Raw genomic sequence first — 16758 nt, 5'->3', positions numbered from 1 at the left:
TTTATTCCTTAACCGAACTTATTCTATGCGAACATTACAACAAATTACCCAACAAATTTATAATAAAACTATAATTACACACCATAAGTGCACACCATAACTATAGCATAATATCTAAAATCTTTAAGACGTATGACAAACTAAAAGAGAACACAACTCAACACATTTACAAAGTAAACTTTAATTAAACAAAGTTTAACTAAACTTCCTAAACAGAACGCCCTGTGACTTGCATTGCCCATTGTAGCAATTTTTCTTCTTGTGGAAGTATTTTCTTGATGCTCTCCCTCTCTCTACATTTCTTCATCCAGCCAAAAATGTTTGGAAATTTATCTTCAAACATAAACTTAAAATCTCCCAATACTTCGAAAGTATGAAAGAAACTCATCAGTGGGGCAAATGCAATATCTACTATTCCAAAAGTAGTTCCTCCAAAATACTCTTTCCCTTTGAGTGTTTCTTCTAGTATTTCCAAACCTTCTATAACTTGTCGCTTTCCTTCTTCTTGTTCTTCTTTCTTAGTTCGGTATAGCAACCTCCCTTGAACAAAAAGCTGAAGAAAACAACAATATTACACCACATTCCATTAAAAATATCTTATAAACTCACGGATTTGAACAGCAATACTGATCAGTACCTTCAAAAGCGCCCATTACTGATAAATTTGACTTAAGGATGTTTTGAACCACATACCTTGTTTCCTATAAAATCTATCCAGAATCGAGCCGTGGCGCGATCATATGGATCAGATGGTAAGAAAGCAGGGCCATTGCTCCATACCTCATCAATATATTGCAGTATAATTGCAGAATCAATCACAGGCCTGCCATTGTGAATAAGAACAGGTACCTGCTTATGCACAGGATTCATCTCCAACAACAGGGGGCTCTTATTAATCAAGAGATCTTCTTCCACATACTCATATTTGATGCCCTTTTCTTCAAGCCCAATCAACACTCTGAGGGAAAAGTGGCTGGCCCAGAAGCCCAGAAACTTAACCTCATCTTCACCTGCCATTTCCAGCGATTTCTCCTTCAATCTTAACTGAAACTTTCTTTGCAGGAGAACCATAAACTTCTGTTGTATTTATTGCTGCTTCGGCTGATTTACTGGGCAATAAAAAAATCAATTGCTGAAGTAGTTGCTTGCGTAATGACAGCTATCCAAAAACGACAGCCCCACGATGTATGGCAGAAATTAAAAGACAAGCAAGGACGATAAAGACTGGCTTTTTATCAGAAATATCAATGTGGGTCATTGTTGAAAAAGATGGAATTGCACCACAAAGTCAATTGTGCTTTGGAAATAGAGGTCATAAGTTCAAATTTTACAAGGGGTAAAGTATGTCTGCTTCATTTGTAGCACAGTTAGGTGCCTCTTACAAGGAGTATGGGGCAGTCCCATATTCCTATACGCCATGTGTGAACTCATATAAAGACGTCTGACATCATGGACTATAAAAGAATCCTTCTTTCTTTTCACAGCAGGGCAACTAACCAAGGTTGGCCCATTAATTGATGGGTCATTTGTCTTAGAGATGAAGACTTCTATAAAGTCGCCTTCGATGAAGACATGGGAAAATATGGGTCCAACATCAATAAATATATTGATTTAATTTGGTCACAAAATAATTGATGAGGGAAATAGTAAAGATTCATTGTTTAAACATGAATCTACACGGTTCCCCCAACTAGTAGGTATTGAATTAAAGGAATACTAGAGTTCATTGAATTGTTATTTACTATTATTGTTATTGTTTTTAACCTTTGATTGTGTGTATTTTTTTGTATCAATGTTTCTGTGAATTGGGACTGGCTTAAATAGGGAGATGGGTTAGAGGAGAGGGGAGGGGACACGTAGCTCAAAGAAAAGTATAGTGACACATTGATAAACTAGAAAAATATGAATAAAAAGACATATAATACTTGCTACTATAGGTGAGACATCTGTACAAACATATTATAAGTATTGTTGTATTAGAAAAAATTGTTTCCAAGAAATCCATGTAGTATCATCTCTAGAAGAGACAATGTCCCTAATGGAATAGATTCCTTTATGTTATACTCTAATATATTTGATATTGGAAGTCTCTACATGACGTGAATTAGAGGTGTTGATAATTAGGGGATTGCCACAAATACACTATTTCATTGAAGGAAAGCCCATTTATGTTTTTATTAGCAACCCACTTTACAAATCTATGAACCCTTATGTTTTAAACAATAGATGAACCTTGAATCTTGATGGGCACATTGGTAATGTGAATACAATAAAATTCAATACCTTGTAATAATATTAAAAACACCACGCACTTTTGTTTTCCATTAGTTGAAAGGAAATCTCTTACAAATTTGTCATCCTATCATAGGTGGCTTTGGAAGGACTCGAATGCGAGGGAAAAGAGACATGTGTGGCCATAAGGACATAAGTAAAAATCCAAAACTTTCATGTAAGAGAAGATCGATTAGGTATGTGTAGAGATATTTTCTCTACATAATAAATTCATATTGCTAGATACTTGTAGTGCTCTTTTAAGTGGCTTGCAAAAGAAAAGGGAATCCCCAAAGATTTCAATATCTACCATTTTCAATACATTTCTATTATCTATGCTACATCCAAGAAGGCATGGGGAAAGGGATTTGGTTATAGCATTTTGTTTTACTCCACTAAAGGTTGGGTCTAGGAGAAAGAAAAATAGTACCCAAGCATGACAAAGATAATATAAATGACTCCCAGAATCCTCCAGTAATTTAAGAAATGGATTATCCACAAATTTTCAATTAATAAATTGTAGAAAAGAGGTGATAGAAATACCATTGACTAATCCAAGGGAGGATTTATCCATATAGATATAACCAAAATCTTCAATAGAAAGAACATAAAAGGTAGGACTAAGAGGACAACCTTGCCTAATTGAGTGATAAAGACGAATTCTTTTAAATGATCTATTACTTATGGAGAGGTAAGTGTAATCATTATAAAAAATAGTTTACTTGACTTATAGAAGGAACTCTCCAAACTCCAATGCCTTGAATATGACTAAAGAAAATGCCACTCTATATGATCATAAGACTTTTCAAACTTCAACTTGAAAAGAAGAATGAGTTTCTTGGATGCTTCAACCCATTCTATTTCCTCTCAAATAAAAAATGATATTGTCAAGAGCATAGATACTTTTGGTGAAACCCATTTTCTAAAGGCACACAATTGAAGGCAAAATGTGGTAAATGTGAATAGAAAGCACCTTGGCAAGGATCTTATACGAAACATTAAGCAAGGTGGTTGTCTACCAACTGGTGATGAGCTCTATGCTGACAACTTTGGCATTGAACTTGAAGTTGCCATAATTGATCACAAACCTCAAGGAACATTTGCTAAGGGAATGGCATTTACACTTGCAAGAAGTAAAGTGAAGACCACACAAATATATTGAGGTGGGAGGGGGGGGGATTAGTATGATGTAGCTTTTTACTAGTTCAATTCTTTAGCAATCACAATAACATCATTTGCACAAAATCAATAATTATGTGCATGAGAAGGACACAATGACATACAATATTCATGCGAAAACCCTTATGAGAGAAAATCACGACACAACATTGATCATATATATATAATCCTCAGACTACAACTTTGTAGGCACCAACCCACAAGAGACACCAATCCTCTTAGTTTGTAGGCACCAACCTATTGGAGGCACCAACCCCCACAACTAAGCACCAACTTAGAGAGAGACATCAATCTCTCCTTTGGGAAGCACCAACTTACAAATCACAACTAGGTTCCACCTTGATTGTTGCTTCTTTGATGGATGATGGAAAATTCAATCTTTTCAATTCATATACTTCCTTTCACAAATTTTCTATGAGCTCCTCTTTAAAATTTGCTATATAATCTCTTCCTGAAACATGTTGATCATAAATATGTCATAAAGTGATTACAAACTCTTCACACAAATCTCCTATAAAGCTCCTTACATCCTTCTCATCAAGTTTGCAACTTATCTTCACACACTCTCTTCATCAAAAACATGTAAAACAATTATGATCAACATCACCAACCATGCAAGACCTTGAGATTGACCCTTCTCGAGTAGGAGGTAAACCTTATGATTATGACACTTATACATGACACACAAGATTGACCTCAAATGCACACATTATATTAAAAGTGTTTTCTCAATGTGTAATTAGACATAATGAATACAATTGACTGTGGAAGAAGAGAATATAAATTGAATGGAGCAGTGTTTCTCTTTGTTCTAAAAAACTAATACAAGAATTAAAAAAGATTAGGTAGGTATTGTAGTAAGCACCCAATGAATATATACTTTTTATTTTGTGGTACTTGATTAATAGTCTCATTTGTGCCAAGTACTTGTTTAGTTTTTGTTTTTAGAATAAAAAAAGAATTACCAAATTATTTAATTATTATGTCCCTTTTTATACTAGCATAATTAAGCCTACTAAGATCATGTGTTTTTCTTATTTCAAGTCGTTAGATTAGGACATATGCGATCTAATTTAATCCTCACCTAGGATCTATTTATTATTTGTACTAATAAGGAAGAAGTGTCAATTTGTGATGCAATTTGTTGAAGTTTACAAAAAAAAAGAGTTTTCTAGACTTAATAATTTAGCTTCTAGTGTGATCTTGTATTGAAATTCACTCCTAGGACTCATTTAGTTGTGTAGGGTTCATAGAATAAATTTTAGATCCATCTATGTTCAAATGTAAAATTAATTAAATAGCCCTTTTCCTAAATTAGTCTTCTAGACTTTTTTTTCACAAATTTAATTTGTGGGAGGATTTTCAGATTTTAGAGGTAGAACCAAGAACTTTACAAAATTTATAGTAGGATTTGTATTTAAAGATTGGATTTTCTTTGTATTGACAACATTAAAGGAATAAGAAAGAAGTGGTAATTTATGGTGCAATATATTTAATGATTATTTTTATTCATTTTTCAATTAGATCTTGTTTACTATTGTTTGTCTACACTTTTGTTTACATAGATTTATGGTCTTATCAAATAGGAAGCACATTGCACCTAATCTCACTTATTCCTTAACCAAGCTTATTCAATGTGAATGTTACAAAAAGTTACCCAACAAACTTACAACAAAACATTATTTTATTTAAACCCTTTAAGCGTTGGCCTCTTAACAATAATTATTGAAACCGACTATTATACACCATATATAAATATACTATGGTGTAATATCTAAACTCTTTATTTAAGACTTTACAAACTAAAGGAGAACACATCTCTATGCATTACAAAAGTAAACTTCAGTGAAACAAAGTTTAACTAAGCTCGCTTTGTGAATTGCATTACCAATTGTAGCACTTTTTCTTGTTGTGGAAGTAATTTCTTGATACTCTCCCTCTCCCTACATTTCTTCATCCAGCAAAAAATGCTTGGAAATTTATCCTCAAACATAATCTTAAAATTACCAAGTACTTCATACGTATGAAAGAAACACATCACTGGAGCAAATGCAATATCTACCATTCCAAAAGTCTTTCCTCCAAAATACTCTTTCCCTTTGAGAGTTTCTTCTCGTATTCCCAAACTTTCTATAACTTGTCGCTTTCCTCCTTCTTGTTCTTCTTTCTTAGTTCCAAATATCAACCTCCCTGGAAGAATAAGCTGAGGAAAACAACAACTTTAGATCACATTTCATAAAAAACATCCTATAAATGATCTAATTTATCAAATACGTTTTGGATCACATACCTTCTTTTCTATGAAATCTACCCAAAATAGAGCTATAGCTCGATCATATGGATCAGATGGTAAGAAAGCCAGACCATTACTCCATACCTCATCAATATATTGCAATATAATGGCAGACTCAACCACAGGCCTGCCATTATGAATAAGAACAGGTACCTGCTTATGCACAGGATTCAATTCCAGCAACAGGGGGCTCTTTTTAGACAATAGATCTTCTTCTATATACTCATATTTGATGCCCTTTTCTTCAAGGGCAATCATGACTCTCAGAGCAAAGGGGCTGGCCCAGAAGCCCAGAAGCTTAACCTCATCTTTACCTGCCATTTCAAGCTATTTTCCCTTCAATCTTGGCTGAAGCTTTCTTTGCTAGAGAAGCACAAACCTTTACTTTATTTATAGTTGCTTTTTCTGCTTTGCTGGGCAAGTTAGCAGTCAATTTGCTCACGTAGTCGCTTGCGTTATGGCGGCTATCCAACTTTGATCCGTCTCAATGCCTACTAGAAACTGATTATTTTTTTCAATGTTTCTGTCGTCTGCAAAATGAAAATATCTCGACTCTAAGATATATTTTATAATTTTTAGAAGAAAGAAATGGTTGTTTATTGAGGATGGACATTAGGCAATTAAGGTTCTCTTTACTATTCTATTGCTATAGCAAGACCATGATGACAACAACACTCTACCTAAATGGTGGAGTTATAATTAACCTAAAAGATTTTCCATGTTTAGATGCAAGCTAGCCCCAATTACTACTGTAGAGATGTCATGTTTAGATTTTAGGCTTAAATGATTTTTCATCTAGAGATGCAATCTAACTTTAGGTAGGGAATAGTTGTTGGTGGGTTGGAGGAGATAGTGACATGGGGGTCGAGTTGTTGCTATATAGGAGGTAGGTAGAGAGAAACAATGTTGGTTATAAGAGTGACCACTTACATGGAGTAAGAGAGGTAGTCTAAGTGATGTCAATTGGATGAACCCAGCTCATGCATACATACAACACTCTCAAATGATTGAGTAAATCATGTAGATATTGAAATTGCAAGGCAACTTTTCTAGCCTAGACCTTATATATAAGTACACAAACTAAACTATGTACTTTTTTTTAATCATTAAGAAATTACAATTGATCTTATTGTATGCAAAAAATAGCCACAATTCTAGATTTCCAAAGGAATTTTGAAAAAGTTCCAAAATCTATTAATATAAGTAGGTCATAAGGTCACATACCCAAAAGGAGAAATTCTTAAAGAGAACAAATTTGGATAAAAATGAGAAAATGTGATGTAAATCCATTATTAGAATTCTTGAGCACAAAGACAAGTCCAAATGATATCTTCAAAGGTATAAGTTTGCTAAAAAGCCAAACACTTGGTATGGGCTTTACTTAGGTGAACTAACTATTCATGTAAGGCAATCCTTGATAATACAATCAACAAAGAACACATGCAATTGCGGTGTGAAGTCTTGACTACTAATTTCTTTTAAGTTTGAAGAGTCGAGTGTAAGGAGAGGACTAGGGCCCCCAACACTAATTTAACTCATTAAGAGTAGAAGAAAACCTAAGTGAGAACCATGTATAGAAGACTAACACATGATTCTTGAAGGTGGCATCACAATTCTACTACCAATCTTTCCATCAAGCTTTACGAGGCTTAAGTCTCATCTTGTAAAGCATAAAATCAGGGATATGAACATGTCTCTGAAGAATGAAAGTAAAATATGAAGCAATAATAAAAAAGAATTGTTGCCAAGTCGGCCATGAGGTCTAATGTCTAGAAGAGACAAGGTCCCAAGGGCTTATTTGTTAGCCTTGGACTATGTGCTTTTATTGCCCTAAAAGAGCATTTTTTTATGGAAATAAGTATAGCATGGGCATACAAATTTGTATTTTTACAAATGATATATTATCAAGGAAGTTATTTCCTAGCACTTTATGATGCTACAAGTATTTTTTCAATATTTTTATTTTGGATTTCTAAAGGTGAAAAGGAATAACTCCGAAGAAGTTCTAAAGTCTGCCAATAAGTAGGTTTTAAGGTTGTATCTCCCAAAGAGCAACTCCACCTAACTTGACTTATTCCTCAACCAGCTTTATTGTATGTGAATGTTGCAACAAATTACCCAAAAAACTTGTAATAAAACATTATTTTATTTAACCCTTTCAAGCATTGGCCTTGTAACAATAATCATTTAATCAAACTGTTGTACACCATCTATAAACATACCATGATGTAATATCTAAAATCTTTAACACATATGACAAGCTAAAGGAGAACACAACTCGATGCATTACAAAAATAAACTTTAGTGAATTTTTTTTTAACTAAGCATCAAGAAGAGAATGCCTTCTAAATTGCAATACGGATTGTAGCACTCTTTCTTGTTGTGGAAGATTTCTCTTGACACTCTCCCTCTCTATACATCTCTTCATCCAGCGAAAAATGCTTGGAAATTTATTCTCAAACATAATCTTAAACTCTCCAAGTACTTCGTACATATGAAACCAACATATCAATGGAGCAAATGCTATATCAACCATTCCAAAAGTGTTTCCTCCAAAATAATCTTTTCCTTTGAGAGTTTCTTCTAGTATTACTAAACTTTCTATAAACTGTCGCTTTCCTCCTTCTTGTTCTTCTCCCTTACTTCGAAATATACACCTCCCTGGAACAATAAGCTGATGAAAGCAACAATTTATAAGAAATTCTATTGAAAACAGATTTTAATTATTATTTTTTAAGTTAACTATTAAATGAATCACATACCTTCTTTTCTATAAAATCTACCCAAAATAGAGCCATAGCTTGGTCATATGGATCAGATGGCAAGAAAGCCGGACCATTGCTCCATACCTCATCAATATATTGCAGTATAATGGCAGACTCAGCCACAGGCCTGCCATTGTGAATAAGAACAGGTATCTGCTTATGCACAGGATTCATTTCCTGCAACAGGGGGCTCTTTTTAGACAACAAATCTTCTTCTATATACTCATATTTGATGCCCTTTTCTTCAAGAGCAATCATTACTCTCAGAGCAAAGGGGCTGGCCCAAAAGCCCAGAAGCTTAACTTCATCTTCGCCTGCCATCTCCAGCTGAAGCTTTTTTGCAGAAGAGGAACAAATCTCTAATGTAGTTATAGTTGCTTTGTCTGCCTTGTTGGGCAAGAAAAAAATCTATGACTTCCATAATAATGGCCATCCAAGTTTGACCCGTCTGCTTTGTCTGCTCCCAAATACTTCTGTCATATGTAAAATGAAAATATCTCGACTCCTAAATATTTTTATATTTTATAATTTTTATAATAACAAATTGATTGTTTATTGAGCATGAACATTAGCCATTTAATGTTTTCTCAACTATTTATTGCTATTTCAAGACTATGATGGCAAAACACTCTACCTCACTGGTGGAGCTATGATTAGACCTTAAAAATTTTCATGCCATTATTTTTAAGCCTAAATGATTTCCATGTAAGATGCAAGCTAACTCCATTGCTACATAGGAAGTGGAAAAAAATAGTGTTGATTATGAGAATGATTATTTATATGGAGCGAGAGGGGTAGTCTAAGTGATGTCAATTGGAGGATCCCGAGTCATACATACAAAATGGCAACGTCTATGCAGTCATTAGACAGTACATTTGATCATATTAATTAATTAAAAAAATAAAAAATAATTTTTTTTTCAGTTAATTATTAAATACAATCAAATGTGCAGTCTAATGGTTGCATGGACAAAAGTCAAGAATCACTCCGAAATGATTGAGTAAATCATGCAGACATTGAAATTGTAGGGCAACCTTTCTAGCCTAGGCATTATTTATAAGTACACAAACTAAACTATGCACATTTTTTTAATCATAAAGAAATTAGAATTGATCTTATTGTATGCAAAAAATAGCTATGTTTCTAGACTTCCAAAGGAATTTTGAAAGAGTTCCAAAATCTATTAACATAAGTGGGTCACAAGGTCATATCTCCAAAAAAAAAGAAACTGTCCAAGATAACAAATTTTGATAAAAAGGAGAAAATGTGATGTAAATCCATTTCTAGGATTCTTGAGCACAAAGACTAGTCCATGATATTTTGAAGGTGTCCAATTGCTAAAAAGCCAAACACTTGGTATGGGGTTTGCTTAAGTGAACTAACTATTCATGTAAGGACAATCCTTGATTATACAATCAACAAAGATCATGTGCAATTGTGGGGTGAAGTTTTACCTAGTAATTTTTTTAAAGTTTGAAGAGCCAAGTGTAAGGAGACGACTAGGGGCCCTGACCCTAATTTAAGAAAAGGGAATTGAAAACCATGTATACAAGACTAACATATAATTATACAAGACTTAACATATAATTATTGAAGGTGGCATCACAATTTTATCACCAATCTTTCCACTAAGCTTTAGGAGACTTAAGTCTCATCTTGTAAAGTATAAGATCAGGGATACAGACATGTATCCAAAGAGTTGAAGAAAAATATGAAGCAATAAGGAAAAGTAATTGTTGCCAAGTAAGCCATGAGGTCTAATGTCTAGAAGAGACAAGGTCCCTAATGACACAAGCGTCTTTTTATATAGTATATAAGATTTAATCTTAGGAGTCTCTACTAGAAACAAATTGGAAGGGTTGATAATTAGGGGGCCACAATTTTTTTTTTTTCATTGAATAAAATTCCATTTATGAATCTATCACCTTGACTTAATTGAAAAAAGGTTTCATAGTTTCAAATTCATTCTAAATATTTTAAACAACAAATGAACCTGGAATCTTGATGAACACATTGGTGATGAGAATAAAACAAAATCCAATACACTTTCAACAATATTTTCCATAGGCTGCACCAAATTCTATGTAATGCCTAAGAAGAATCTTCCTAGCCTCTAAGTCCTTAATGGCATAGATGATGCATTTAGCAAAAAAACCATATGATACTTTTTCTTATGCAAATGAAAAATTCCCATGCCACCTTTGTCTTAGGGGAGATAGTAATTTTTTGGCACAACATTTAAAAACCATGCTAGATTGTTGTCCACTAGCCCAAAGAAAATATCTCATGAACTTTACAATCCTATTATATTTTTTGTTTCAAAAGATTCCAATCAGAATAATAAGAGATATATGTGGCCATAATGACTTACATTAACAAAAAGAAAAAATGACTATGTGATCCATGATAGATATTTTCTCTACACAACAAATAACATACTAAGTTATATCATTGCAATCGTTCTTTTAAGGGGCTTGTAAAAGCAAAGGGAATCTTCAAAAAAATAAATATCTACTCTCTTTAGTATATATTTGTTGTCTATTTCCCATGCAAGGAGGGACGGGGAAAGAGATTTGCCTATAACATTGTGTTTTATTCTATTGAAGGTTGGACGAAGGCAAAAGGTATTTAAGCATGTCATAGATAAGGTGATTGATTCTTATTTCTCCACCAATGTAAGATAGGGGTCCAAGTCAAAAATTGTGATCGAAATACCTTTGGTTGATGTAAATGAGGCTTCATATACATGGACATAACTATAATATTCCATAATAAGAACATACCAAGTAATATTAATAGGTAAAACTTGTTAGGGTTGTAGAGCCAATTATTTTTAAAGGACTTGCCCTTAACGAATATCCAAGTAGAAGGATCATAAATAATAGTTTACATGGTTTGAAAAAAAAAACTCTCTAGACCCTAGTGCTTTGAATATAACTAAAATGAAGGGCCACTTTATATAATCATGAGATTTTTTAAATTCGAACTTGAAAAAAGGAATTCATTTTCTAGATACTTTTATCCATTCTATTACCTTTGAAATAATAATGATATTGTTAGAGACTTTTGGCAAAACACATTTATTTAAGAGACATTTGAAGAAAAATGTGACATATGTGAATAGAAAGAGACTCGGAAATGATCTTATATGAGACATTAGATAAGGCGATTGATTACCAACTATTCATGATATCTATGTCAACAACTTTGGGAATGAACGTAAAGTTGCTATAATTGATCTCAAAACCTCAAGGAACATTTGTTAAGAGATTATTCTTACACTTGGAAGAGGTAAACCCATAAAATGTCAAGTGGATTTATAAAATTTATAAGTAAATTCATCATGTCCAAGTGCTTTATCATTAGCCATGTGTACAAGGGTGTCAAAAATATCATCAAGGGGGAGATGAGAATCATGAGTAGTTAAAGCAGAATAAGTAAGTCTAGTGGGTGCAATTTTATGTGTTCACATTGAGATATCCACACAATAAACATGTATATGTTGGCAAGAGACACTGTTCTGGTGATGCTCCAGTGAAGATTGATGATGTTTGATGCATGAGATTACTTAGGGGTTGTCATTGATGGAAACTCAACTTAGTAATCCTATCCGGTATAGGGAGATTGGGACTACCGAAAGTCTTAAGTAAGTTTGGTTACTCATGAAGCATAAGTCTGGTTGGTGGAACACGGTGTATGGATCCGGTAAGCATTATTCATTTCCGATGATGCAGTTTTGGTTGCAATGATTGGAATAGTTGATTGGATGTGTGAGGGAGCTTTTCATGCAATTGTAGCCTCTGGTGTTGATTCTAGAACAAGTTTCTTGGTCTGATATCTAGTATTGTAGGAAGAATAGAGTTATCCTCATGTTTGATGGTGTAATGCGTGGTCCAAATTATTTAGGATGATTCGGGTGGATGTTGGTGAGTTCGAGGTGATTGGGTCGACTTATGGAAATCTTGTGATCACATGTTTTAGGTCCAGTATATGGGTCGACTTCATTGAGACATTGAAGGATCAATTGAACACATCTACAAGAAAGAGAAAGGAGCCGATGGATAAGCCGAAGGAGAAAGAAGAACAAAGTGTTGACAATCAAGTCCTACAAGATAAGACCGATGAGTGTGAGAAGTTGGCCAGGGAGAATGCAGTTTTGAAGAATTAGATGCAATCTATTGTCATGAAGATGACTAAGGAGATTGAAGACCAAAGAAGAATGAAGAAACCCTGAATCAATCATTGAAGGACATATCTGATGAATGTTGCAGATTGACATATGAGAATGATCAGTTGAAGCTTGAATTAGTGCAAACAAAGAATGATGAGAAAGAACTTGAAAGGCATATCATAATTATGAGAGATGAGTTGACTACTAATAATGAGTACAAAGAAATGTTCAAAGCAAGTTCATCCTGGTTGGATGAGATGCTAGAAAGTCAGGGACATGGAAAATACATGCTAGGACTTAGATTTGAGAAAGGAGAATCCTTTGGTTCTGGTCAAAACAATCATCAGTAGAAGATCAAGAAACCTCTGGTAAGACAACCTAATGCCTATAAATTCAATGGTAAATACTTTGTTTGTGGTAAATTTGGTCATATAAAAAATCAATGTAGAAGTAGGATGAATAATGAGATGATAAATAATATGAACAATGGTCCTATCTTTACTAGTTAGTGTTTCATATGCAATAACTTTGGTCATAAGTCAAACATGTGCAAAATAGTGATAAGTAATTTTCAAAACAAGAGATGCTATGCTTGCGGGATGTTTGGTCATATATCTAACCAATGTAGGATGAGACCAAATCAAATGAACTTCAGGCCTATGCAAAGGAATGTTGTTTGTCATGCATGCAACAAACTAGGTCATATTGCTGAAGAAGGAACAATAGTCCAGTGAACAAGAACAATCAAGATGAGAAAGGCAAAGCAAAGGTAGATGAAATCGGAGATCAACATAACAAGATGTGGGTGAAGAAAGAAGATTCAAATGTGCAAAACGGCTTCACACTTGAATCCGATGATAGAACCTCATCCGGTAACTAGGGCATTTTTGCCTTAGGGGGTAGATTATCATGTAGATTGATGGAATGCAAAAGGGGCAGAAGGCACAAACACAATTTCAAATGTTAATAGATTAGTTCCAACCAAAACCAAACACAAATGAACTCAAAAACCTTAAGATGCATACCAAGAGAGATATAAAGCAAACAATGAAAAACGTACACAAATGAAAGAGAGAAAGAAGAATCCCTAAGATGCTCCCAAAGATGCTCATAGATGTTCCTCCCTTGCTCTTCTCCTCTCCAAGATCCAAATGGGTGATTGTAAGTAGCTCTCAGCTTTTAGCACAAAACCATGGATGCCATGAAGATTTGAAAGTGGTTGAAAGATGATCTAAAATCTATTGCTATGCAAATGCCTAGAATAAGATTGCTATGAGAAATCTCTATGAACATACAAGTAAACTAACAATGCAAAAATTATTTCTCCTTTGCTTGAGAAATGAGGTCCTTTTATAGGGAAAAATGTTGATTGAATGGCCAAGATTGAGTGAGCTTGTGAAGGGCTAGAATATATGGGTTTGTGATCCATGTGATGGCTTTCAACCCAATCCCATGATGACAAGTGTCAACCTGAGATGGCTTGAGAGGAGAGGAAAAGAGCATTTAATGCTTGAGGAGACATGAGGGTTACCCTAGGAGGGTTTGGTTAGGCTTGAGTTAGTGGATAAAGCTTTTATCCAAGGGTAATGCTTTTATCCAATGGATAAACTCTTGTGCAAGAGTTAATGGAGATAACCATGGTCAAAGAAATAGATGCTTGAAGAGACTCATGAGTTAAATGAGGTTTGAGTTAGAGGTAAAGTCTCTAACCATGTGGGGAACTTGAGTTAACCATTAATGGTTATGGAAGAGCCATAAAGTCTTTAAATGACTTTGGGGGGGAGGGTAACATTTTAATGCATTTCAAAGACTTTGAGGCATTTTTGAGAAGTGACCTTTGTTTGGGAATGTGCAAATGATTAGAGAGGGGGATTATGCTAATTAGAAGGGGGTTAGAAGAATCTAGAAGGAAGTTAGTGGGCAAGTGGGTTTGTTGGGTGAGAGAAAATAGGATTTTATTTAGAAATAAAATCTATTTATTTGTGCAACTTGTATTTATAGGAAAATGCAAGTGGGGTGGGATTATAAATAAATATTGATTTCTTTAAAAGTCGAATTGATTTGTGTTTTTAAATAAATGTTAATTTATTTAAATGATAGGAATGGGGGTAATTAAATAAATTAGAGGAATATTAGTGTATCAAATAAATATTTAATATTTATTTAATTTAGTGGACAGATTTATGTGTCTACACAGATATTTAGAACCCCCTTGTGGAGATTTGTAACCGATCAAGGATAGTTGCAGATGATGGAGTTCAGTTATGTAGTTGATAATCAGAAGATTTATGGCGGTCTGATAATCCGGTGAATGAAATTATGAAAAACAGTGTAACCAGAAGCCTTTAAGGTTGAACATTTATTACAACTCAAAATTAGGTTAAAAAGGGCATTTCAGTCATTCATTTTTTACATTGCGAATGAAGAGTAAGAGAAAAAGAGCAAGGCAAACGAGTTTGAGTTGTGATAATCAAGCTAGAAGCGATCATTCTAAGATTTATTGCATCCAATTGAGATCAAAAGAGGCATTTATCCATTTGTGAGAAATCCTTTCATAACCTAAATTCGACATGGCATCTACATCTGGTGTTGCGACCCCTTTAGAGGTGGAAATTTTTGAGAGAGCCAGGCCTATATTCAAGAGGCATCGATTTAAATTCGTTGAAAATGATCTGGAAGGATCATTTTCTTCAGTCCCATACAGTGTGCTTCATAACGAGGATATTAGGGCTTATATCCACTACATCATCAAAGAATTGGGTAATACCGATATGCTATCACTCTACAATAAGTATCTGTCGGATAGTATGAGAAATCTAAAACCCAAATTCAAGGCACTTCAGGATAAGGGTTTTGTGCAATTTATTCATTTTTCGGTGCTCAACGAAGAAGAATAAGTCTGTTACATTCTGAGCAGAGTTCATGATGAATTCATGTGGTTGGATCGATCTTATAAGATCACCAAGCAAACCATTGAAGTAGTTACCTATTTAAAAGCAACTAGTGAAGTCCCCAGATTAAGGAAAATACAAAATACAACACTGACAAAGATTACCGGATCTCAGTTTGATAGCCGGTCAATGACTATCAATGATATTATTGAGCACGATGTTCGATTTGCCTCGATGGTGACTAGATACAAGGTATATCAATCGGCTAGGCTGAATTTTGTCTCCAAAACAACCATATTTGCAGCCTATGAAATGCTAAAGGAAGACAAAAGGTATGATCTTTGTACAATACTTCTCAATGAGTTAATGAGAAACTTGAAGAAGATAAAGCAAGATAAGAAACATGTCTTCAAGTTTGGATCCCTAATTGTATGTTTAGCACTCTATTTCATGAATGAGATCCTTAGAATTGGAAAAGTCTAATGGGCTTACGATAAACCGGTGGCTATGCAAATCAAGGAAGGATTGTTGGGTTTGGGTGACAATGTAATGCAAAAATTAGTTTTATGGGGCTATTTAAAAACTTTTCAAGCCACTATGAAAAGTAGAGAGAATTCCTAAAGACATAGTGGAAAAGTATGAGAAAACTATTTGTTTCATGGTTGACAAGGATAAATGTCATATGGAGGCAGTTGAGCCAAGAACTATCTGGATCATGCCCATGGGGTATTAGGTGCATAGAGTCACGCTTGATGCATATGCTCAAAACTTGTTGAGTCAATCGGTGGACAAGAAAGAGGAAAGATTTGGTACTTTCAAGGAGAAGGATCTGGACCTACACAAGAAATTTACTAGGCTCGGGAGAGAAAGAAAAGTAAGAAAGGAAGTTGAAGAACTTGTTGATAAAATGGGTATAACTTGAGAAGTAGTGCAAAGAGCTAGAGAAAAATATACTGAAGGAAGAAGATATGGTGAAGCCACAATCTAAACTGGTATCTTCTCCTCCCAAGCAGTCCAAGGCCAATCAAAGCAAGTTTGCACCTACCTCTGGTGTGCAGAAGCCGATCCCTCCACCTAAGCCACAATCAACATCAACAGGTGGGGTAGAAAAGAGGAAGAAATAAAAGTCTGCAAGGAAGTATGTTGTAGCAGAGGAGGAAACTGAATCAAATGAAGAATTCAGAGAGG

At 34.4% G+C, this 16758-nt stretch overlaps 3 protein-coding genes across 5 annotated transcripts; all 3 read right to left on the bottom strand.

Annotated features, from left to right (window-relative positions):
- Nucleotides 1-101: 101 nt before the first annotated feature.
- LOC131033140 (probable glutathione S-transferase) lies at nucleotides 102-1084 on the bottom strand. The gene is made up of 2 exons (XM_057964276.2): nucleotides 694-1084; nucleotides 102-553 (listed from the first exon to the last, which is right to left on the bottom strand). Exons 1-2 carry the CDS (start codon nucleotides 1069-1071, stop codon nucleotides 209-211), a joined length of 723 nt encoding a protein of 240 aa, XP_057820259.2. The 5' UTR covers nucleotides 1072-1084; the 3' UTR covers nucleotides 102-208.
- Nucleotides 1085-5116: 4032 nt separating this feature from the next.
- LOC131033141 (glutathione S-transferase U21) lies at nucleotides 5117-8907 on the bottom strand. 3 transcript variants are annotated; one of them, XM_059219529.1, is made up of 2 exons: nucleotides 8506-8901; nucleotides 5117-5653 (listed from the first exon to the last, which is right to left on the bottom strand). In XM_059219529.1, the coding sequence occupies exons 1-2, from the start codon at nucleotides 8827-8829 to the stop codon at nucleotides 5312-5314; spliced, it is 666 nt and encodes a 221-aa protein (XP_059075512.1). In that variant the 5' UTR covers nucleotides 8830-8901; the 3' UTR covers nucleotides 5117-5311. The 3 variants fall into 3 exon arrangements, with proteins under 3 accessions (XP_059075512.1, XP_057820261.2, XP_057820260.2); XM_057964278.2 differs by lacking the exon at nucleotides 5117-5653 and adding an exon at nucleotides 7957-8404 and having other exon boundaries at nucleotides 8506-8907; XM_057964277.2 differs by lacking the exon at nucleotides 5117-5653 and adding an exon at nucleotides 7957-8417 and having other exon boundaries at nucleotides 8506-8896.
- On the bottom strand, nucleotides 5528-6851 carry LOC131875397 (glutathione S-transferase U21-like). Its single transcript, XM_059219530.1, has 2 exons — nucleotides 5741-6851; nucleotides 5528-5640 (listed from the first exon to the last, which is right to left on the bottom strand). Exons 1-2 carry the CDS (start codon nucleotides 6062-6064, stop codon nucleotides 5632-5634), a joined length of 333 nt encoding a protein of 110 aa, XP_059075513.1. The 5' UTR covers nucleotides 6065-6851; the 3' UTR covers nucleotides 5528-5631.
- Nucleotides 8908-16758: the final 7851 nt, after the last annotated feature.

The sequence above is a fragment of the Cryptomeria japonica genome, chromosome 4 (genome assembly GCF_030272615.1).
Source record: "Cryptomeria japonica chromosome 4, Sugi_1.0, whole genome shotgun sequence".
NCBI classification, from domain to species: Eukaryota; Viridiplantae; Streptophyta; class Pinopsida; order Cupressales; family Cupressaceae; genus Cryptomeria; species Cryptomeria japonica.
This window is presented reverse-complemented; position numbering and strand designations above follow the sequence as displayed.

Excerpts from the sequence above, each read along its gene's own strand:
- LOC131033140 (XM_057964276.2), bottom strand. The coding sequence starts at position 1,071 with ATGGTTCTCCTGCAAAGAAAGTTTCAGTTAAGATTGAAGGAGAAATCG. Across the intron at positions 554-693 it reads TAGATTTTATAGGAAACAAG|CTTTTTGTTCAAGGGAGGTT; the intron begins GTATGTGGTTCA and ends TGTTTTCTTCAG.
- LOC131875397 (XM_059219530.1), bottom strand. The coding sequence starts at position 6,064 with ATGGCAGGTAAAGATGAGGTTAAGCTTCTGGGCTTCTGGGCCAGCCCC.
- LOC131033141 (XM_057964277.2), bottom strand. The coding sequence starts at position 8,829 with ATGGCAGGCGAAGATGAAGTTAAGCTTCTGGGCTTTTGGGCCAGCCCC. Across the intron at positions 8,418-8,505 it reads TAGATTTTATAGAAAAGAAG|CTTATTGTTCCAGGGAGGTG; the intron begins GTATGTGATTCA and ends TGCTTTCATCAG.